General features: G+C 54.4%; 1 protein-coding gene across 2 annotated transcripts in view; it reads right to left on the bottom strand.

Moving 5' to 3' along the window:
* Positions 1-4,411: 4,411 nt before the first annotated feature.
* The window catches only part of ABCA2 (ATP binding cassette subfamily A member 2), an 87,465-nt gene continuing 71,497 nt past the window's right edge, over positions 4,412-20,379 (bottom strand). For both annotated transcript variants that reach the window (XM_059715515.1, XM_059715516.1), the window contains exons 36-49: positions 20,238-20,353; positions 19,063-19,210; positions 18,560-18,683; positions 16,855-16,987; positions 15,178-15,295; positions 14,490-14,668; positions 13,982-14,123; positions 13,617-13,751; positions 13,028-13,131; positions 12,606-12,698; positions 11,815-11,917; positions 10,622-10,759; positions 10,296-10,502; positions 4,412-9,583 (exon numbers count right to left, since the gene is read on the bottom strand). In XM_059715515.1, coding sequence (XP_059571498.1) covers positions 9,548-9,583; positions 10,296-10,502; positions 10,622-10,759; positions 11,815-11,917; positions 12,606-12,698; positions 13,028-13,131; positions 13,617-13,751; positions 13,982-14,123; positions 14,490-14,668; positions 15,178-15,295; positions 16,855-16,987; positions 18,560-18,683; positions 19,063-19,210; positions 20,238-20,353 — 1,776 coding nt within the window. In that variant the 3' untranslated portion in view covers positions 4,412-9,547. The remainder of the gene's footprint in view (positions 9,584-10,295; positions 10,503-10,621; positions 10,760-11,814; positions 11,918-12,605; positions 12,699-13,027; positions 13,132-13,616; positions 13,752-13,981; positions 14,124-14,489; positions 14,669-15,177; positions 15,296-16,854; positions 16,988-18,559; positions 18,684-19,062; positions 19,211-20,237; positions 20,354-20,379) is intronic.

Raw genomic sequence — 20,379 nt, 5'->3', positions numbered from 1 at the left:
CCAGCATGGTACAAGCACCACATAACCTACCACCCTGCACTCCTGTCTCCACCCTGCTAGGGTAGTGGGTGGACTGTCACAGCAACACCTTGGTAGCATCACGTGCTGCAACTACCTAAGAAGTGCACAGAGAGAAGAAGCACAGATCCTGTTTCCAGAAGCCTGGCCTGGCTTGTGGAACTAGAGGAGACTCCTCATAAATTGTGGGCCTAAGACACACAGGGCACATCTACATCAGACATGCTAATTAGGGCTGTGCAAAATTTCACTGGGTGTTTTGTTTCAAAGTTATTTTGACGCGTTTTGATCACGAAACAGCAAATTCAAAATGAAACAAAAGGCTTTGAAACAGATTTGAAACAAAAAGGGGGCACTCAAAATGTTTTGAAAGTTTTGAAAGGCCTTGAGTTTCAAAGCCAGGCATACTGGCTTCACTGGTCCCAGGCAGCAGTGGTAGCCTCCTCTCATCTGGGGCACAGATCCGGGGGCTCGCACCCTTGGGAGGAGTCCAGCGCAGCCTGGCAGCCCTCCTGGGGGTGGGAGCCCCCAGATCTGTGCCCTGGATGAGAGGAGGCTGCCTCTGCCACCTGGGACTGGCGCTGGGCGCAGGCTATGCCCAGCATTGGAGAAAATTGCTGCCTCCTCTCATCCGATGCACAGATCGGGCCAGGTCCCGGAGGACTGGAAAAGGGCCAACGTGGTCCCCATTTTCAAAAAGGGGAGGAAGGAGGACCCGGGCAACTATAGACCAGTCAGTCTCACCTCCATCCTTGGCAAAGTCTTTGAAAAAATTATCAAGGCTCACATTTGTGAGAGCCCGGCAGGACAAATTATGCTGAGGGGAAACCAGCACGGGTTTGTGGCAGGCAGATCGTGCCTGACCAATCTAGTCTCTTTCTATGACCAGGTTACGAAACGCCTGGACACAGGAGGAGGGGTAGATGTTGTATACTTAGGAAGGCCTTCGATACGGTATCCCACCCCATACTGGTGAACAAGTTAAGAGGCTGTGACGTGGATGACTGCACAGTCCGGTGGGTGGTGAATTGGCTAGAGGGTCGCACCCAGAGAGTCGTGGTGGATGGGTCGGCTTCGACCTGGAAGGGTGTGGGCAGTGGGGTCCCGCAGGGCTCGGTCCTTGGACCGATACTCTTTAATGTCTTCATCAGCGACTTGGATGAGGGAGTGAAATGTACTTTGTCCAAGTTTCCTTATAACACAAAGCTATGGGGAGATGTGGACACGCCGGAGGGCAGGGAACAGCTGCAGGCAGACCTGGATAGGTTGGACAAGTGGGCAGAAAACAACAGGATGCAGTTCAACAAGGAGAAATGCCAAGTGCTGCACCTAGGGAGGAAAAATGTCCAGCACACCTACAGCCTAGGGAATGACCTGCTGGGTGGCACAGAGTTGGAAAGGGATCTTGGAGTCCTAGTGGACTCCAAGATGAACATGAGTCGGCAGTGTGACGAAGCCATCAGAAAAGCCAATGGCACTTTATTGTGCATCAGCAGATGCATGACGAATAGGTCCAGGGAGGTGATACTTCCCCTCTATCGGGCGCTGGTCAGACTGCAGTTGGAGTACTGCGTGCAATTCTGGGTGCCACACTTCAAGAAGGATGCGGATAACCTGGAGAGGGTCCAGAGAAGGGCCACGCGTATGGTCAAGGGCCTGCAGACCAAGCCCTACGAGGAGAGACTAGAGAAACTGGACCTTTTCAGCCTCCGCAAGAGAAGGTTGAGAGGCGACCTTGTGGCTGCCTATAAGTTCATCACGGGGGCACAGAAGGGAATTGGTGAGTATTTATGCACCAAGGCGCCCCCAGGGGTTACAAGAAACAATGGCCACAAGCTAGCAGAGAGCAGATTTAGATTGGACATTAGGAGGAACTTCTTCACAGTTCGAGTGGCCAAGGTCTGGAACGGGCTCCCAAGGGAGGTGGTGCTCTCCCCTACCCTGGGGGTCTTCAAGAGGAGGTTAGATGAGCATCTAGCTGGGGTCATCTAGACCCAGCACTCTTTCCTGCTTATGCAGGGGGTCGGACTCGATGATCTATTGAGGTCCCTTCCGACCCTAACATCTATGAATCTATGAATCCAGGGGCTTGCAGCCCGATAGCCCTCTCTGCCACCTGGGACCGGTGCTGGGTGCAGGCTGCACCGTGCACCAGAGGAAATTGCTGCTGTTGCCTGTCCCAGGCAGCAGCAGCAGCCTCCTCTCATCTGGCATGCAGATGCGGGGGCTCGTACCCCTGGGAGGAGTCTGGCACAGCCCAGCAGCCCTCCTGGGGGTGTGGGCCCCTGGATCTGCACCCTGGATGAGAGGAGGCTGCTGCTGCTGGCAAGTGTCAGGAGTGTTTTGAAGAGTTTGAGGTGCAGTTTCCCAGAAACCTCTGCACCTATCCCCTTGAAATTTAGCAGGCTTCATGCCCTCAGAAGGGACTACCATCCCTGCAATTTTCATTCAAATCAGGCAAGAAATGACCAAGTTTTAGGCATTTTCATGATTCCCCATCATAGCCTAAGACGTTGAAACAGTTTCAACAAAACAAAATGGGACAGTGCTTCGAAACAAAATGAAATGATGAAACGAAACACTGTCCCTTTGAAACAGCAAAATGGACGTCAAAATAAAGCGATGGTGTTTCACACAGGCCTAAGGTTAATGCGCATTAGCCTAATTTAATGCACATTACAGGCGTGTGTCTACACATGTACGCCCTTAATGCACATTAAAAATGGTGAAATTTGGCTCCCCCTATCCCCTACTGCCCCCGTGCCCCTTGCCAGCCCAGGGCTGGCACCTGGGGGAGCCTGGAGCTCCCCCTGGATGCTGTAGAGTGGCAGAGCAGGGCAGTAGCAGCCCTGCACCGAACTGCTCCCGCCAGATGCATGCGTAGACATGCTCCCAGGGAAAGCTTACTGAGCAATATTTTACAGCGCAGTAAGCTTACAGCACATTAATAGCACATGTAGATGCACCCAGGGAGATCAAGTCACCGGGCCAAAGCTACACCCAGAGCAGAGTTCAGAACCCAGAAGTCCCTGGCTTTGTGCCCTGTGTTACCTTGAGCAACAAGGACAGAGAACAGCGTGGGTTTTGCCCTGGTTCCCACGCAGCACTGCCACTTGGGATTGGGGATTTTAGCTAAAACTGTTAAGAGAGTAGAGCTCAGTAAAAAATAGTTGGAGACTTCCCAGCTGGCAGAGGAGCTCAGGGTTGAAGCATGTGGATCCATCATCAACAGACATGCCCAAAGCTCTTTCCTACTGCAGTCTGGCAGGGCTGGCTCCCCACTGCCATAATCCCCTCCACCAGAACCCACCAACCTTAACTGAACCCCTTTCTTCAGATGCCTGTTGGTAACGGGCCTCGGTCATACCGTGTTGACTTTCACACATTGCTTATTATAGTAGTAAATATTTTACAAAGAACGTGTTGCCAGGTGGAGTCCAGTTACACCCCAGCTTTGTAACTGCCTCTTGGCTGATGTGCTGGTGGAAGGGGACTGTTGACACACGGCAGCCATGGGGTGATGGGCAGGCGGGCATAATTCACTGCTCGTGGGCTGGGCACTTCGCTGGTTCAGATCGTGGAGACCTGGCAAGCTTGTGAGAGTGCACCTGAGCAGTGCTGCCAGATCTGAGACATGAAATCATCTTGAGGGCCCACTATAGTCCATTTTACCCGAAGAAAACCATTGTGACATTGCCAAAACTAGGATCACATGGCCACATAGAGCAAATATCTTGCTTCATTCACTGTCATGTCCTAGTACTTGACTATTGCCACTGAATTATACTTGGGGGCAGGTCACTGTCCTCTGCCATTCCCCATGTGCCTTCAGTTATAGTCACATGTATGATGTGCCTCTGAACAAGCCCATGGGCTTGGGGGATGACCAAACACCAGTATGAGGACACAGAAGACAGCACAAATTGATTGTCAGCTCACATGCAAAGCAAGTGCTCCCAAGAACCACCCCAAACCCTGCCCGTTTGGCTACAGCTGCAATCACTTCTTGTACAAAGGTTGGGTGTATGGGATTAGTGTGCATCTGGCAACACTACTCCTAAGCCATGTCAGCCTTTGCAGAGTCCTGACTTGCTGGGTAGCTAAGGACTTTTTCCAAATCCCCCCCTATTTGGGCTGGCCTGACCCAACCAGCTCAGGGGATAGTAGCACTTCTAAGCCATTACTCTACCTAGGCCCTGGCATGCCCAGCAGGGCGGGCAGGCCGTACCAACTCCCACCTCCCAGCTTGGGAGGAAAGCCACATAGCCACTGCCCCAGAGACCTACCGCTGCCCTCATGCACCTCATGACCAGGGAGGCATCTCCACTCTGCCCTTCCTGCCAGGCTCCCGCAGCCAGACACACCCCTCCAGACATGACACAGACACACGGGCTGCTCTTACAGGTTTTTTTTTTTTGGTTTTTTTTTTTTATTTAAAACAATCATTATTTTCACATTTTCTTGTTTGTTTTTTGCTAGCAATATACAGGCTCTTCCACACTGTCCCCGTCCAGCAGCGCCTCCTGCCCCAGCGGTGCCATCCAGTCACAAACCAGTGCCTCTGGCAAGGTGCAGCACAGAGAAAGCGGGCAGACAAGCAAAGGCCTGGCAGGGGGGATGAACCTATCAAAGTCAGGAAGCAGGCCAAGTAGTAGGACTCAGATGACTGGGACTGGACAGACAAGGGAGCAGCCTACTGTGCCTCTGGGCTCACATGCTCTAGGCCCATGTGGTGGCACTAACGGGCCACCTGTGTCACAACTGCCAGGGCTGCCATGTAGGACTAACCCTGGGACCGCTAGGCCTAAAGAGGTCTGGTTCTGCCCAAGATAGAGGGCCGACTGTCAGTGCCTCTCACCTTTACCTGGTGCATGAAGTATGCTGAAGAGCCAGGCCACATTAGCAAGGATTACACACAGGCTTCCCTCCTCTAGGGTCTCTATCACAGCCTGCTGGAGCATCTCCAGCCCAGCCCAACACCCTTCAGGAGGGACCCACAGCCCATCCAATTCACCAGCTGTTCTGCAGCTCTCCCTCACCCCCTTTGAGTACCAGGGCTCCCATGAGTCTTCCTAAGCAGTGCTGGGTCCTTCCCTCCAGCTGCAGGGGACATGAGCTCAGGTGGGAGGACGGCAGTGGACAAGGAGAGCATTCAGGAAGAAGAGGATGCATGAGAGGTGGCCAACATGCACAGGGCCTGGGCACCACCCATGGGGACAGCTTCGCCCAGACCGAGCAGAGGGCCGAGGGGAGACTGCGTGCCAGGCTGATCCCAGTAAGGAATCTGGGCTGCAACAGGACCTATACTGGGAGTCCCAGAGGTTCTGTGGAGCCGAGGTTGGAAATTGGGTCTCAGTCCCAGGAACGGCACACACAAACAGCCCATCTAACCCGGCTGGTTTCTAAGTCACCTTTGCTAAACTAGCGTCCCTTAGTGCAGGCACTTGCACGGCAACAAACCCAAATGCCCCTCATGCCAACTGAAGACAACCCACACTGGGAAGGCACAGCATAACCTCGGGGGGAGCTCACTGATAGTAATGCCCGTGTCTGGCCCTCTCAGGTTCCAGACACGAGTCCGAGCCCATTCCTATGCCCTTCAACGGAGCATTTAACTTGCCTGTCGTGGGTTCACACAGCTGGTCACTGAAACAAGAACCTGACAGCTCTCATAGCCAGGAACCGGCCTCCCCTGCCATGCAGCTGCAACTGGCATTGGATTCCCTCGCCTTTCGGGACAGGAGGAGCTCAAAGACGAGGGCTAACCAGCCAGCAGACACACCTGGCTACCCCTGGTGCTGACTCGCACAGCAGCTACAAGTGTCAGTGATTTTATCGTTGCCTTCCGGCTCCTATGGGAAGACGACACCCGTGGACTGAGAGCAGGATCAGGCCCCAAGCTAGGCAGGGCAAGGACAAAGTTCTTGCCGAGCTGGGGAGGGAGGGGATAGATGGGGATTTCTTAAGTGGTTTTGATGGGTCAGTGGGAGGAATCTGAAGACTGGAGAGCTGGAGTCTGTTTGTGGGTGAAGAGGCAGCCTGGGGGATGGGCAGAGGGAGCTGGGAGGTGACACACAAAGAAGAGCATGGGGAGGTAGGAGATGCAATTTGGCACAGGTACATGGGCTGCGGGTGCTGCAGGGACCCCAGTGACACTCCACTCTGTGCTGCATTTCAGCAGACCTGAAGCTGCTTTGACATTAATGGGGAAACTAGTTCTTAAAATCACTGGCATACAGAGCCAACACTGAAGCCTTGCCTTTCCAGGATGCCATGCATTTAGGCCCTTAGACAAAGGGAGGGAGCCCGCCAGCCTGCCAAAAACTTCAAAAATATAAGCTCTGAAAAATAGATATGTACATCTCCCCTGGTGAAAATACTGCAGGAGGGAATCACAACCCTGTCATTGGCATGGCATCGAGGCTGGCCAGTTTCCTGCTATTGCAGATGCAGCCTGGGCTGGTTTGTGGCACACAGGGCACACACCAGGACCAGGGGCCTGTCTAGCTCTGCTGAGCCCTGTTGCCTAATCTCCCCTGCTATCAACCCTCCACCCTGTGCCCAAGGCACAGTCCCTGAAAACTGCTTTCTCCACTCAGCCTCACTCCTGAATGGTCTGAAAAAGAGCTGCCCTCAGATTTATCAGCAAAGCTTCCCCCTTCCCCCCAAATTTGGGGCCTGCAAAACCCTCCTGGAACCAGATAGGTGGGGCAGGGGCTGGTAAGATGCCTTGCAGGGGGTGAGTAAAGGGGAAGGACAGTGCCTGCATCCCACAGGACCCAGAGTTGTGCGCATGGATGCAGAAAGACAAGCACAGGGTATGCGGGGCCAGCTAAGTGCACCCTGGCAGCTTCCCACTAAAGGGTGCGTGAGGGGGATGCAGCACCAAAGAACACTGGGAAAAGAAAAAAAAAGGGGCATCCCTCCTTGCTGACTGACAGGCAGCCTAGTCAGGCCTAGTCGGGGGCAGGCACGTGGAAAGTGCTTTGCAAACAGCAGCTGCCACATGTGGAGGAAAATAAATTAAACAGAGGAGATGCTGAGACACACCCAGGAGCAGCACTGGCAGTCCCAGGCACGGGGCTCCTCCCCACAGCACGTTCAGCCCCAAGCCGGCTTCCACAACCGATGAGGCTTCTGTCCATGGGAAGCACTGTCCTGACAGAGCACAGGTCACAAGGCAGAGCCCAAGGGGTCAGGAATGGGCTGCCAAGGTAGAGAGCAACTACATATATGGGGCAAAGCTAGGAGAGATGCCCCTGCCCCCTTTGGGTTAGGAGTCAGTGGAGAGTGGGGGGTCCAGAAGAGCTAAGGCAGTATGGGCACAGTGCCCTTGCCCACCACAGGTCAGGCTGGCCACAGGGAACAGGAACAAGCCACTCAAGCCCCAGGGTAAAGGAAATTCTGCAGGGGGGGAGCACTGACACCACAGCATCAGCCCTGGTGCACAAGTCTCCAGGAGTCAGTTAAAACCAAACCCACCCAGAGCTGCAGGCTCCTCCACAGAAAGGAGGGACAAAACCAGCCGAGTTTGGGAGGGGGGCAGGGAGGGCTGCCAGCAGCTGCTGTCAGGTAGAGGGGCTGGGAACGCTCTACGGTGGCACAGGTGAATCCTCAGCATCTCTTCACAAAAGAGATTCCCAGGCAGCTTGACTGTACACACCCCCCCAGCACAGCTCAGGGCCCCAGCCAGGCTGGCCATGTGTGGTATTATTGCAGAGTTAATGCCAAGACAGAAAAGTGCTGGCCTAGGGCAGGGGCCCTGGCAGGCTGCCTCGTCCCTGCGGCACCACTCCCAGCCCGAAATGAGAAACAAAGTGAGTCACAGCTCAAAACCAGCTCTGGGGCCAGCCCTTCCCCTGCAGCAAGCAGCCAACTGGGCCAAGGTCCAGATTCAGGCATCTGAAGGGGTGATTATAAAGACTGCCAGGTGAGATGCAAGAAGGGTGATGCCTCCAGCCAGAGGCCTAGTTAATGCTATGCCAGGACAGTGCCAGTGGTGCCTGCAGACACCCCAAAGCACTTTCTACAGGAGCTGGGGGTGCAGGACATGAGAGAGAACAGCAGCAGAGGCAAGGCTGCTGGGAGCCAGGCACACAGCAAGAGGACTGAAGCGAGGGGCATGGGGTGCAGGTGATGCTCTAACAAGCCCAGCCCCAGAACCACAGCCAGGCTGGATAGGGGCACAGCCAGCCCTGGAAGGAGTGGAAGGCCATCACAAGGGTTGAAGGGCTGGGAGAGGTACACACTGGGCTGAGGCTGAGGAAGCTGGGGAGACCCTGGTTAAACCTGTGCTGACACTGCTGGGTCATTGGCAGGGGTTTGCTTGGGACACAGGCTTGGACTCTGACACACGGGACTGCCCCACTGGCAAGTCTCTTGCTAGGTGAGGAGAGCAGCAGGGAAGACAGTCTTATAGCAAAAGCAGCTCCCCCTCCCGCCCCAGAATGACATCCCTCTCCCTCTCCCCACTCCTGAATTGCCAGCAGGGCACAAGGCCTGGAGGCTGCAAGGGAGGGTCCATGTTACAGGCACATCCCTTTACAGCACTAGGACCCTTGGCTCTGGTTGGGCAGAACTCCCAGCATGTCCCAGTAATAAGGATAGTGAAGGGCAGGGGAGCGCCCATCTCCACCAATCAAGAAAAGCCCTGTTGCCTCCTCCCTGCTCCATGCTGGGACTGCAGGGTGCCATCCCTCAAGCTCCATCAGGTCCCATGTATTCAAAGGAAAAGCCACATCCGCCTGACACAGGAAGGAAGTAAAGCTCAGCTCCTTGTAGGCTCTGAGTGGTGCCTACAGGAGCAAGTCTTGGCATTGCTGCATCCAGCTGGAGAATCTCATTTCATTAAAAAATAAAACCTCTTTCCCTTCCCCGAGGCTGTGCTGTCTGCCCCAGCCTTGGGGGGCGGGCAGCACTGGGTACTGTGCCTTTCCCACCCTCTGCACTGGGGGGGTTGGGAGGGACAGAAAAGCCCTTCTGCAGGGCAGCAGAAGCAGGCGGGTCAGTCCTTCTGTGAAGGCCCACTGCTGTCCACAGGGTGGCGCGGCCCTGCTCCTCTCCCACGTCCAGTGTGAGCAAAGAAAGCAGCGGAAGTGCCGGCTGATCTGTACACCTGTTCCTTGCTCCTGCTCCCATCTTCCTGACTGTGCCCCTGGCTCGGAAGCCCCAGGCAACCCGTCCTCTTCTCTACCACAGGCAAAGTGGTCAAGGCAGTCCAGGACAGGTGTGCACCTGGCTTGTGGGTCCAGCAGGCAGCTGGTGCAGGGGGACAAGCCACCCCCTGGTCCATCCAGGCCAACGCTCTGCCCTCTACAGGGGTTCCACAGCAGCCTCCAGCTCAGACTGGAGGATCCAGGCCACTACTGGCCTCGCCAATGGAGGTGGAGATGGCCGCCAGTCTTGCTAATGCTGGATGAGTGCTGCTCCGTAGAGGTCGGGGCAGGCAGGACTGGGGCAAGGGAGAGGGTGCAAGGGCAGAAGAGGGAGTTGGCGGCTCCAAAGCTGGGGAGTTCGCTCCCGCGATTCCTCAGCAGAGTGTGTCCGTGTTGAAGGAGAGCTGAGCCTGTGGGTGGAAGTGATAGATGGAGTCATGGAGCACAAACAGACCCTGACACTTGGACTGTCCTGGCCCCTGCCAAGTTTGTAATTCCCTGCCCCTTGTAAGTCCAGGGGGAAGCCCTCGCCCACTCCAACAGGGATGAGCCCCACTCTGAGCCCCAGCTGCAGGTGTTCTCAGCTCCTGTACCTGCAGCCAGTCCCTGGCACCACAGCCCCTGCTTGTGACCCAGAGGCTGTCCCCAGTTCCATGCTGCGAGGCACTTTGGCTAGCCAGGATGCAAGGGAGAACAGCACTAGGGAACATGCACCTTCTAGCTCCCTGGGAGCCCAGGGGAGGACATGGAGAACAATACTCCTCCTAACGTGGGGTCTCACTGGGAGAACGGCAATCTCTGCATCCCAGGGCTAGTGCTTGGTGCCAGGGCCACCAGGGAAGTGAGGCAACTTCAGGGAGGCCCTGGCAGGTGCACAAGATGGGAGTGGGGCCACAAGGCTGTTGTGGGGCTGCCCAGGAACATTAACACCAGGTCTTGGATTCCTCCCATCTCTGCAGTGCAGGGTGTTGGCCATGGACTAGTACCCAAGGCCCAAGCACCCACTGCAAGTTCACCCAGGAGAGGGCAGTGCCCCAATGTACTATTCCACCCTGGGCACAATGCCAGGCCAGGCCTGCTGACCGGGGAAGGGGGCAGCAAAGGCACTGGGATGCCCCTCACCCTCTCTTCCTCAAAGCTGATCAAGCCCTCGTCATCAGTCTCCAGATCCTCAGGTTCCTCCACCACCAGGGCCCGCAGCTCAGTGGGGGCAGCACGTGGGCGCAGCAAGCTCAGGACACGCTCCAGGGGTGACTGGATGGAACAGTTGGGGCTGGTCTCCTGCTGCTCCAGGTTGTCGCTTTGTTTCTTGGCAAAATTCACAAACACCTGAGGGAGGAAGCAGAAGGTGCAGGGAGGCTCTGGAAGGGGCTTCTAGATGAGGCTTCTGAAGCCCCCACAACCCTGGCTATGCTGGACTTCCTGGCCCCAGCTTCCTTAGGACTCACATTATCGAGTGTGGTCTGGCTGACCGAGTAGTCCTCTATGCCCAGCACGTCCACCACCTGCTCCATCTTGCTAAAGACCTGGGCCAGTGAGATCTGCTCCGACTTGAGCTGGTACTGCACCTTGGTGTGGTGTCGCTCCTAGAAAGGCAAGACTGATGCTAGGGTCACCCCCGAGGGGCAAGATAAAGCACTGCCCAGCCCCTCTGCTTGCTGCCCAACTTCCACATACCACAGGCCTATCTTCTGCACTTAGGCCATGTAAGAGGAGATGCCCCCAGGTCTGAGGTCCAGCATCATCCCCTAAAGCTGCTGTGGGCAGTGGGAGAAGTGCCCGGGAGAAGCACCCCAATGCTCAAGACCCTTTACCTCTGTGCTCTCCCTATCCAGGGGCTGGATGGCCAAGAGACCTGGGGCAGCACCTGGCACTCAGAGCAGAGGGACACACCAGCCAAGCACTTTCAGGGGTGTGGGCCCGACTGTGAGACTAGGAGCTGATGAGTGCAGGGAAAAGGCTGGACTCCCTGCTCAGAGGTGAAGCAGGCTACAGGCACTTGTTATCCCAGGAACAGGAAAAGGTTAACTTATTTCTCCCTCCTCCTACCAAAAGCATCAGGGTTTAGCTAGGGCTGCTTAGAGGGACAGCCTGTGTGGGGATCCTGTCTCTGATGGTGCCCGATACGGATGCATTCTCAAGTTTCTGAACTATCCAAGGCTCTAGTGGTCACAGCACAGGGCTGTGGACAGGATGCCTGGGTCCTGTTGCTATCTCTGCCACCAGCACACACCAGGATGTACCACCCTGCTCTCTGCAGTCTAGTGGTACAGCAAGGACAGTGCTCCTCACAGACCTTCTGGAAGCTGACCTCACTGAAGGGCTGTGAAATCCCCCAACAGAGGGGAAATTGTCAGTCCTTGCTACAAGTTGCTGTCTCCACCCACATGTGAGCATTGAGGACTTTGTAATGTTTCTCTTGGCAGGCAGCACCAAACGTGCTCTTGGAGTCTGGGATGTGGTATCAGACGCAGCAGGCAAAGTCCCCAGAGACTGCAGGCTGGGCCTCCTGGGAGCCCAGGTAATGCTCACTGCTACCAAGAGCCCCAGCCAGGGAAGCAGGGGAGCTATACACATCCCATTGCTGGACCCTGTCCCCCTGGGGTTGGTACAGATGCTGGGCTGCAGGGGCCAGGCTCACCTTGAGGATGGCCTCTGGGAAGTTCCGGTTGAAGAACCGCACTACTTCCTTGACGTTGAGGCTGGACTTGGTCCGTACTGTGATCATGTAGCCATCTCCAAATCTGGGCAGGCACCAGGGACACAACATCAACCCACATCTGCCCACCGAAGCATGTAACCCTGCTCCCAGGAGAGGGGCATAGTGCTGTGCCATGGCCCTCCATGGAGGTGTGTGACCCCCGCAGAACTCCCCCTCCAGCCCAGGCTGGCACTCCTCCATGACTGTCCATCTTTAGCCAGGCTGGTGCTGTGCTGGCCTGACCTCCCGTTGCTGGGAGCCAATGGGGTACTCACCTCAATGCTGACTTGAGTGCAAGAAATGAGTGCTGGGGAGGGCTGCATGTGAGCCTTGGGACCACAGATACTGATGCCACTGGGCTGCTAAAGGCAGGAAGTCTGTAACTCAGTCTGGGACAGCTCTGCTGAGAGCCCCCTCCTGCCAGCCCTGTGCCTAGGCCTTCCCTCAAACTCCACTGTGTAGATGCCTTGCACCAGGAAGAAGAGGGGACTTGCCCTGACTACGAGCCAGCCCAGGGTGGCCCTCACACCAAAGAAGTCCTTCCCGACAGTGACACTATGAAAGAGCTGACACTGTGGAAGCCATGCACCTCCCAGGAGAGATGGCAGGGAGCAACACCACCACCCACCATGGCAGCAATTTCTGCAGCCCCATCCAGGTGGAGGGTCTGTCCTGACAGTGCAGGTGCTGCTCCCCTCTCCTGGACTCCTCCCCTGGGTAGAATCTCTTACCTGTTTTTCAGGTGCTGGATGCTGCCAAGACACTTGAGCCGCCCATTCACCATGATGGCCAGCCTGGTGCACAGCGCCTCGCACTCCTCCATGCTGAGGGAGGCAAGGCTGGGGGTGAGCAGGCCATGGGAATGAGGATGCAAGGCCCAGATGTGCTGTATGCTGGGCACTGGAGGCTGTGATGTCCATGGGCACAAGAATGGCCTGCACCAGGTCAGGTGCTGAAGCTAAGGGGGTGATCATAGGGGCCCACGGGGCAGGGCCCTGGGCTGCCATTAGGGAAGCGTTTCGGAGATGTGAATGGGACCAGGGCCCAACAAGACAAGACACCCCAGCTGGTAGCTCTCCCACTGGGGGGTCCCATGCAGAGGTGGGAGAAGGGGGCCATCACACCTCAAGGAGTTCCTTGGGTCTTGACCAACCTGTGGGATGTCAGCACAACCGAGCGGCCAGTTTTGATGATGTCCAGGATGAGGTTCCACAGGAAGCGACGTGCCTTGGGGTCCATGCCTGTTGTGGGCTCATCCTGCCAGGTAGGAAACAAACCCCACATGAGCTAGCTCTAACTTCCCCCCCAATCACTCAGCCACCTCACCTTGCTGGGGTCTTTCTGTCCTTCCTTCAGCAGCTGGTGCCCATGCTGGTCACTGTCCGCTTCCCTCACAAGACCTTATGAGGATGCAAACCTACCAGGCATGGAGGGGTGTGCCCTGCACATGAGGACCTGCTATCCCTGCTCACACCTGCATCAGGTCCAGCTGTGGAGCCAAGGGGGTGACCACAGGGACCCCCTTCTCCAAGGGAGGGTTGGTCAGAGAGGACACCTATATTCCACTACTGGGGCTTGTTTTACTGAAGGTAGCTGTGCCCCAGTATCAGCTCAGCCCAGGGTAAAGGTCTGTGTGGACATCCCTTATCTCAGCACCATGGACCTCAGAGGCTGGCAGGAGCCAGGGCTGAGACATACAGGAACACAGCTGGGCCCAGGTCAAGGGGAGGCCATGTCCTCACCAAGAAGATAAAGGAGGGGTATCCAATCAGGGCGATGGCTGTGGACAGTTTCCTCTTGTTGCCTCCGCTGTAGGTGCTGGCCGGCTTGTCAGCGTATTTGTCGAGTTCCAGCTTCTTTAGCGCCCACTTCACCACCTGGAGGGGGGCAGAGCAGGAGGGGCTCAGGTGACCAAGCCCTACACATGGGGCCAAGCATCCTCCATCACTGCTGGAGAGGCAGCAGTGCCTGGGCAAAGCGGAGAACCAGCTACTGGGCATGGACCCCCTGGCCGAGAGCCACAGTCTGGTTCTGGTAACCGGAGGCAGCCGCTGGAGGGAACAGGCAGAACCCTTCTGTGACGTACCAGGGGTTCACTGAAGCTTACCCTCTCCTCATCCTTCCAGGGAATGCCACGCAGCCGGGTGTACAGCTCCAGGTGCTCCTGAGCTGTGAGCTCGTCGAAGAGGGCATCAAACTGGGGGCAGTAGCCCAAGCTCTGCTGCACCTGGAGCAGCTCCTTCAGGATGCTGTGGGGACAGGAGATGGAGCTAGTGTGAGGCTGCTGATGCAGACCACTTGGGTGTTCTGAGACAGGTCACTCCCTGCCCTGTGCCTCCACTTCCCCAGCTTAAAAAGCACTAGACTGTCACACCTGAGGACAGGGGATGAGCAGTGCACACCATGTCACTGACTGTCTACAGGACACAGCACTGGTCCCTGCTTTGCAAGGACTGCTCTGCAGGCCAGCTGGATGACCAGGCAGTTCACTCCAACTTATTTAGCATATGCAGTTTGGCATATTGTTTCAGTCATCTTAAGGCTCCCCCAGGAGGCTCCCCACTCCACAGCACGGCACCACCCCCTACTCCCACCCACACCCAGAGTGCTGGCACCTGTGTCCATTGATGAAGGCCTCTCCCCCTGTGGTGCTCTCGTCCCCAGTCAGCATCTTGAAGGTGGTGGTCTTGCCTGCTCCATTGACACCCAGCAATCCAAAGCACTCCCCAGGACGAACGCCCACGCACAGCCGGTCCACAGCCAGGATGCGCCCAATCTTGCGGGACTTGTAGACCTGGTGCAAAGAGGAACAGAACCATAGCTCAGGGTGACAGCTCCCTAAGCAGGATCAGAGCTGCAGCTGCAGGGGACTGGGTCACAGAGTCACCTCACCCTATGGTGGTGGCAATGGAAGGCACCCACAGGACCAACACCTGTGCTCCAGGAGGGGAAGGCATTAGCAGAGCTGCAGACTTGCCCATCCTTCTCCTCTGCTCCAAACCAGACCCCTGCAATTGGTTCCAGGGGCATGTGGGGCACATGCACCTCTAGCTTTGGGCCCAGGCTTCCCCTGCCCCCCTGCCTGCATAACCCACTCTTGGTACTGCTCCTCTGGTGGCTATGATGGGCCTAAGGCCCCTGAGCTAAGAGCTGTGTCTTGCCTCAGGCAGCAGAGGCTCACGGTTTTGGATGCAGAGGTCTAGGGCTCAGCTCCTGCTGCTGAAGACCCGTGGTGGGCAGCACCTTACATCCGAGTCCTCATCCCCATAGTGCTGAGGGTGCAGAGGACAGAGGCCATTCTACCTTGGTCAGGTTCTCTATCTTGAGCATGTCGTTGTCGGCATCACCACGCAGGACCCGGTGCCTCTCATTGGCCACATCGATGTCGTCCTCGATGGGTTTGGTGGAGACAGGCAGCCGCCTGGGGGAGAGGGGAATGTGACACTGGGATCAAGGCAGTAGCACTGTGAGCTCAGATGAGCCAGAGAGGCAACATCCCACCCCCACCACTCATCTCTGCCTCCTCCTATTAAAATCATCAGGGCTTAGATTGGGCTACTTGGAAACAGCAGGGGGTGGCTTGTTTTGGGGTACAACATCCGGTCTCTGATGGTGCCCAATCCCAGACGCATCCCTAAGGCTCTGAATTGCACAAGGCTCTAGTGGTTACTGCACAGGGTTCCAACTCAGGACTCCTGGGTCCTACTGTCATCTCCACTCCTAGCACACAGCAGGGCCACCCTGTTCTCCATGGCCCAGTAGTGAGTGAGTGCTCTCCAGAAATCGCCCAGAGGCTAAGCTCGCTGGAGAGCTGTGGAATACACCCCCAGAGGGGAAAGGGTCACTCTTGGACGAAGGGCTTTGGGGTCCACAGCCAGAATCAGGCATCTCCAGGATCCAGCTCAGGAGAGATTGGTCCCCTGGGTGAAGCACAAGGCCAGAAGCTCCAGATCCTAAATGACAGCTCTGCTCTGGTTTACTAAGCAACTGTCACCAGCCACCCCCCAACCACTTTCTATGTCTCTGTTTCCCCATATGTGGAGAGGTAGGACAGCATAGATTAATTAAATGTTGATACTCCTTCCTTTGTGCTGTCCATGGTATAGCTGCTCCAGCAATGCAGCCTGAAGAACAGAACTGGAACACATGGGCCCAGACTGAACCACAGAGTGCTCCTGGCTCCGGAAGGGCAGAGGGCAATGAACTAGCAGCATCAGGACTACACATTGGGATGCCTTCCTCCCATGTATAGGGGGAGGCTCAGTCATGTTTTGCGGACCCACAAGCCCAGGAAAACACTATCTGCAATTTAACTGTGGGGCACTTCCCTGAACACGGTGCAGGCCCAGAACCCTACCCAGGAGTGATGCGGAGTACCCCAAGGCCCTCCAGGGAACACCACCCTGCTGTTACTCCCAGTGTAAAGTAGCACAGTCCCACTGTTCCCCCCTGCATCAGAGCACCCACCAGCCTGACAGAGCACTCCCTGCTCTAGGAGCCAGGTTCCATGGGGGCTTATGCCAGCCTGAGAGGTTACTTTAGCACAGGCTTGCATGGTCTAACCAGTGAGCATGGCCTATGCCTGCCACATCAAGGCAGGGCAATCCTGCAGAGGCTGGACAGGGCTGACTCAGCAGCAGAACCTAGCCTGGTTTGGCACCAGGGCTCAGAGACCAGTCAGCTCCACACTCCAGTTCGTGTTGCTGAAGGGCAACATACAGATCCCAGAGTTGAATACAAGGCCCATGTTGATCTGGGTACCAGCCTCTCAAAGCAACCTCCTAGTGCAGCTTCTGTTCTGGGAGCCTGGTAAGCTCATTCCCAGACATCTGCCCCTCACTGCATTGCTGCAAAGCTTCAGTTGCTGGGAATCAACTCTGCTGGACCCCTGACAGCCCACCCATGTCTGACCCCATGGAGAGCCCACAGGGAGTGATGGATGGAGTGCCTCCCCCCCGCCCCCCCCCCATTGCCACTCACTGTGGTTTCCGAAGGAAGTTATACTGGCACATAATCGTGATGAAGAAACCAACAAAGCCTTCAATTGTCATGGCAACCAGGCCACGGGTCACAATGTCCCACTCAAAGGGTGATTTAATTTTATCAAACTGCCCTGAGTAGAGAAGTGAAGAGGATAAATGTGCAGACAAAGATAAGACAAAAGGAATCACATATTGCACCTAGGGAAATGCACAAGCCTGTTACAAATGCACTTTTGTGAAAGGTTGGGTAATTCCTTCCTGACCCCAGATGGTGACAAACTGAGCCCTGGAGCATGAGGATGGAGAGCAGCCGTATTTTTCCCCCATAAGACACCACTACATAATATCAATGCATGAAAGGAAAATCAAGTTACCTTAGTTGCTCAAATAACAGAAAAAAAGAAAAGTCTGCAAATGTACAAGAGAGGAATGAATCATAGGAATTTCCCAACAGACAGCTATTTAAAATGCCCTTTACAATCTAGTTATAGTTTGAGGCAATTTAATCTGGGCCCTGATTCTGCCAGGACAGATGCATTTACTTCAATTTTTCCACTGAGTGGGGCCACCACAGCCAGAGTGAGCCAGAAGGAGAAGTCATGCCCATGCGTAAATGGCTGAAGGAGCTAAGTTTTAAGATTTTTAGGCATTTCTTAGTGTTGTGCGAAGAATATTTTTACACAGCAATGATATTTAAACAGAATAATGATATTCTAAACTGAAATGCCTAGAATTTTACTAAATCCAAAAGTAGGTTAAAGTAGAACATCAAAAGGCAATGAAAATTAAACATTATTAGCACATTGTGAAACAACAAGCTCAAGGCTTAGATGGAAAATCTCCAAGGGAAGAAGTAGGGTCTATCAAAAATTATATACATTACTTGAGCTGGACCGTGAAAAAAACAGAAAAGTATTTCCCCAGTATAATAATGTGTCAGTGCATGGGCAAAAGAGTTTTATTTCACTTTCAATTTAGCTTCATTCCTGGGATCAGTGCCATAGCAAGTGTCTGAGGCTATTTATTGTCATCAGTGCTATATCTGGGAAGAACAATGCCTTTTAATTATGAAACCGTTCACCATTAAAAAGTCATCATGCAATTTTTCAATGTCAATCAGGTGACAAAACTGTAAATGAAAATGTATATTTGGAGGATCATTCTGATTCTGTTCCAAAAATATTAAGCAGCCAGCAGCTCTGAAAAATTAAGAGATGGGAACAGATTAGGAAATGGAAAGAGATTTTTAGGAGCAAGCTAAAGATACCTCAATGTGACAGGAGGGAAAGTTGGTTAGAAAGTCTCCTAAAATAGACCACTAAAAGCAGCCTCATCTCTGACGCACTTGAAGTAACCTGGACATAGTCCTAAATTTTCCAACCAAAGCTGTTTTTTTCTGGGAAATTTGATGACAACAGTGACATGACTGACCAGGATGACATGGCTCTTATGGTTATTAGTGGCTTGTGTCGAGGCGATGCCTCAGATATAGGCCCTAGATTATGCTAGACATCATAAACTACAGCACAACTACAGCCCCTGCCCAACAGCCTGCCTCAGACCATTCCATCCAGGCACACAGTCTGCCTCTCACTTGGATGTAAACCCATGGCAGCCAGTCTGGTTTTCATGGATAAAACAGGGTGTGTTAGATCAACCATAAATCAGGCCGTGCTGAAGCAGGTAGCAAACAGTGGACTTACCGATCTTGGCGTAGTATTCATTGATGTATTCGTTGTATGCCATTTCCATCAGCCCGTGACCCAAGTTGTAGTTAGGGAAGATAAGGAAGCAACTCTTCAGGTAGCTGTTAACAACCTTCAAGTCCTGAAGGTGGGGCAAAGAAAGGAGATGATGTGCTTGGTTCTGTCTTGTGTGTCACCAGCTAGGAATGTCCCCAAGAAAAATGGCTGTGCTGTGTGGAGAGGGGGAGCTGCGTGGAGAGGATCAGTAGTGCCAAAATCATGTTAAAAAGAGCTAGCAAGCAGACACCCTGCGCTACAGCCCAACAGAGCAGGCTGTGGCGATGTGCTCCCTCCCCTTCTCTTGTGGCTATCACCACCAGCAGCTTAGCAATGATAGCTTGGATACCACAGGCACTGGCCCACAGCAGGTCTTGCCAAATCAAGTAAAACTGAGCTAGATGGAATTGTGCCAGATGTCCTGCTCCCCTTCTGGTGACCCACAGGAACATGCATGCATCTACCTTGTCGTGCTCAAAGAGCTGCAGTAGGAAGGTTGCGACGGTGGCCGTGATGCCAATGAAGAGGTTAATAACGATCAAGAAGACATAAGCTGAGCTGGGCACCTCAAACCAGAAGGAGGCTGGGTACATGATGGGGGTAATAGACCAACTGGTGGAAAAAGAACCCCAGGATAACTGTATCAGAGACAGCAGACAGGGACCAGGCCTGTCTTCCCTTATACCCAATGCAGATAGGTGATCTACTGGATGCTCTATCTGTCCCCATTACACCTACTGGATGACAAATTTCTAACTCTAGGATTCTTAGTTCACTGGCTATAAGTAGAGTAGCTTTAGCCACTCCTCAAACATCTCCCAGAGTTAATCTTGAATCAGTAGTAGCTGCACTGGGAGAGTCTCCAAACAAAACAGAACAAGCAAACCTCTTGCCCTTCTATGGTGACCTCCCACTTGGCTCTCAAGGCATGCAGCAGACATGGATGGGATTGGCCTGCCACATTGCCCTGTGCAGCAGAGCAGTGCAGTGACCCATCGCAGACAGGGCTGCTCTGACAGATTAGATGCCCAGACACCAAAACACGCATTTTCAGAAGTGGCTTCCTTTTCTGGGCACCCACCTTGAGACCCCATGAGCCCGATTTTGGTGGGTAATGAGCACCCAGTTCTCCCACAGACTTCAGTGTGAGCTGCAGGGGGCCGGGCCACAAGATCTGAATTAGATCTTGGTAGTCACTGGTATAGAGAGATTCTGTGGAGAGCCACACCAGGGCAGGTCTCAACTAATGCCAGCCTGCACCAGAAGCTGAGATCCCTGTGCACACATGGTCCAAGCCCAGAAGCTGAGAGCCAGCTCTGAGCACTATGGTCCATGCAATTCAAACAGGAGCCCTCACAGGCTTGGCTGTGCTAAGATCCATGTTCTAGCTACAAGGCATCCTTCACCCCTTTGCAGAAACAGGAGTGTCTTGTGTGAGAACAGGAGTAATAAGGAAGAACACTAGCCTGTAGTAGGACAAGGTAGAGACTATCTGTGGTTAAGTGTTACAGGGCGAGAGAGGCTGAGAGAGGGGTGGGGAATCCTAGATTTCTCACTCGAGAGGAAGCAAAACTAAAGGCAGAAGCCTAGTTCCTGTATACAACAGCATTTATAGTGAACAGCAGCCTTGTGGACGTACCCATAGAGCAGGAAAAGCGAGAGAACGGCCGGGAAGTTGGTGGAAGAGGTATATGCCGGAAGGTCGAACACAAAGAGGATGATGATGCAGCAGGTGGCTGGCACCAGGTAGTTCAGCTGGAAAAGAAACAAGAGAAGTGAGT

This window comes from Alligator mississippiensis, chromosome 12, assembly GCF_030867095.1.
Source record: "Alligator mississippiensis isolate rAllMis1 chromosome 12, rAllMis1, whole genome shotgun sequence".
In the NCBI taxonomy this organism is placed as follows: domain Eukaryota; kingdom Metazoa; phylum Chordata; order Crocodylia; family Alligatoridae; genus Alligator; species Alligator mississippiensis.
The sequence above is the reverse complement of the archived record's forward strand: the minus strand, read 5'-3'. Positions and strand labels throughout refer to the sequence as shown.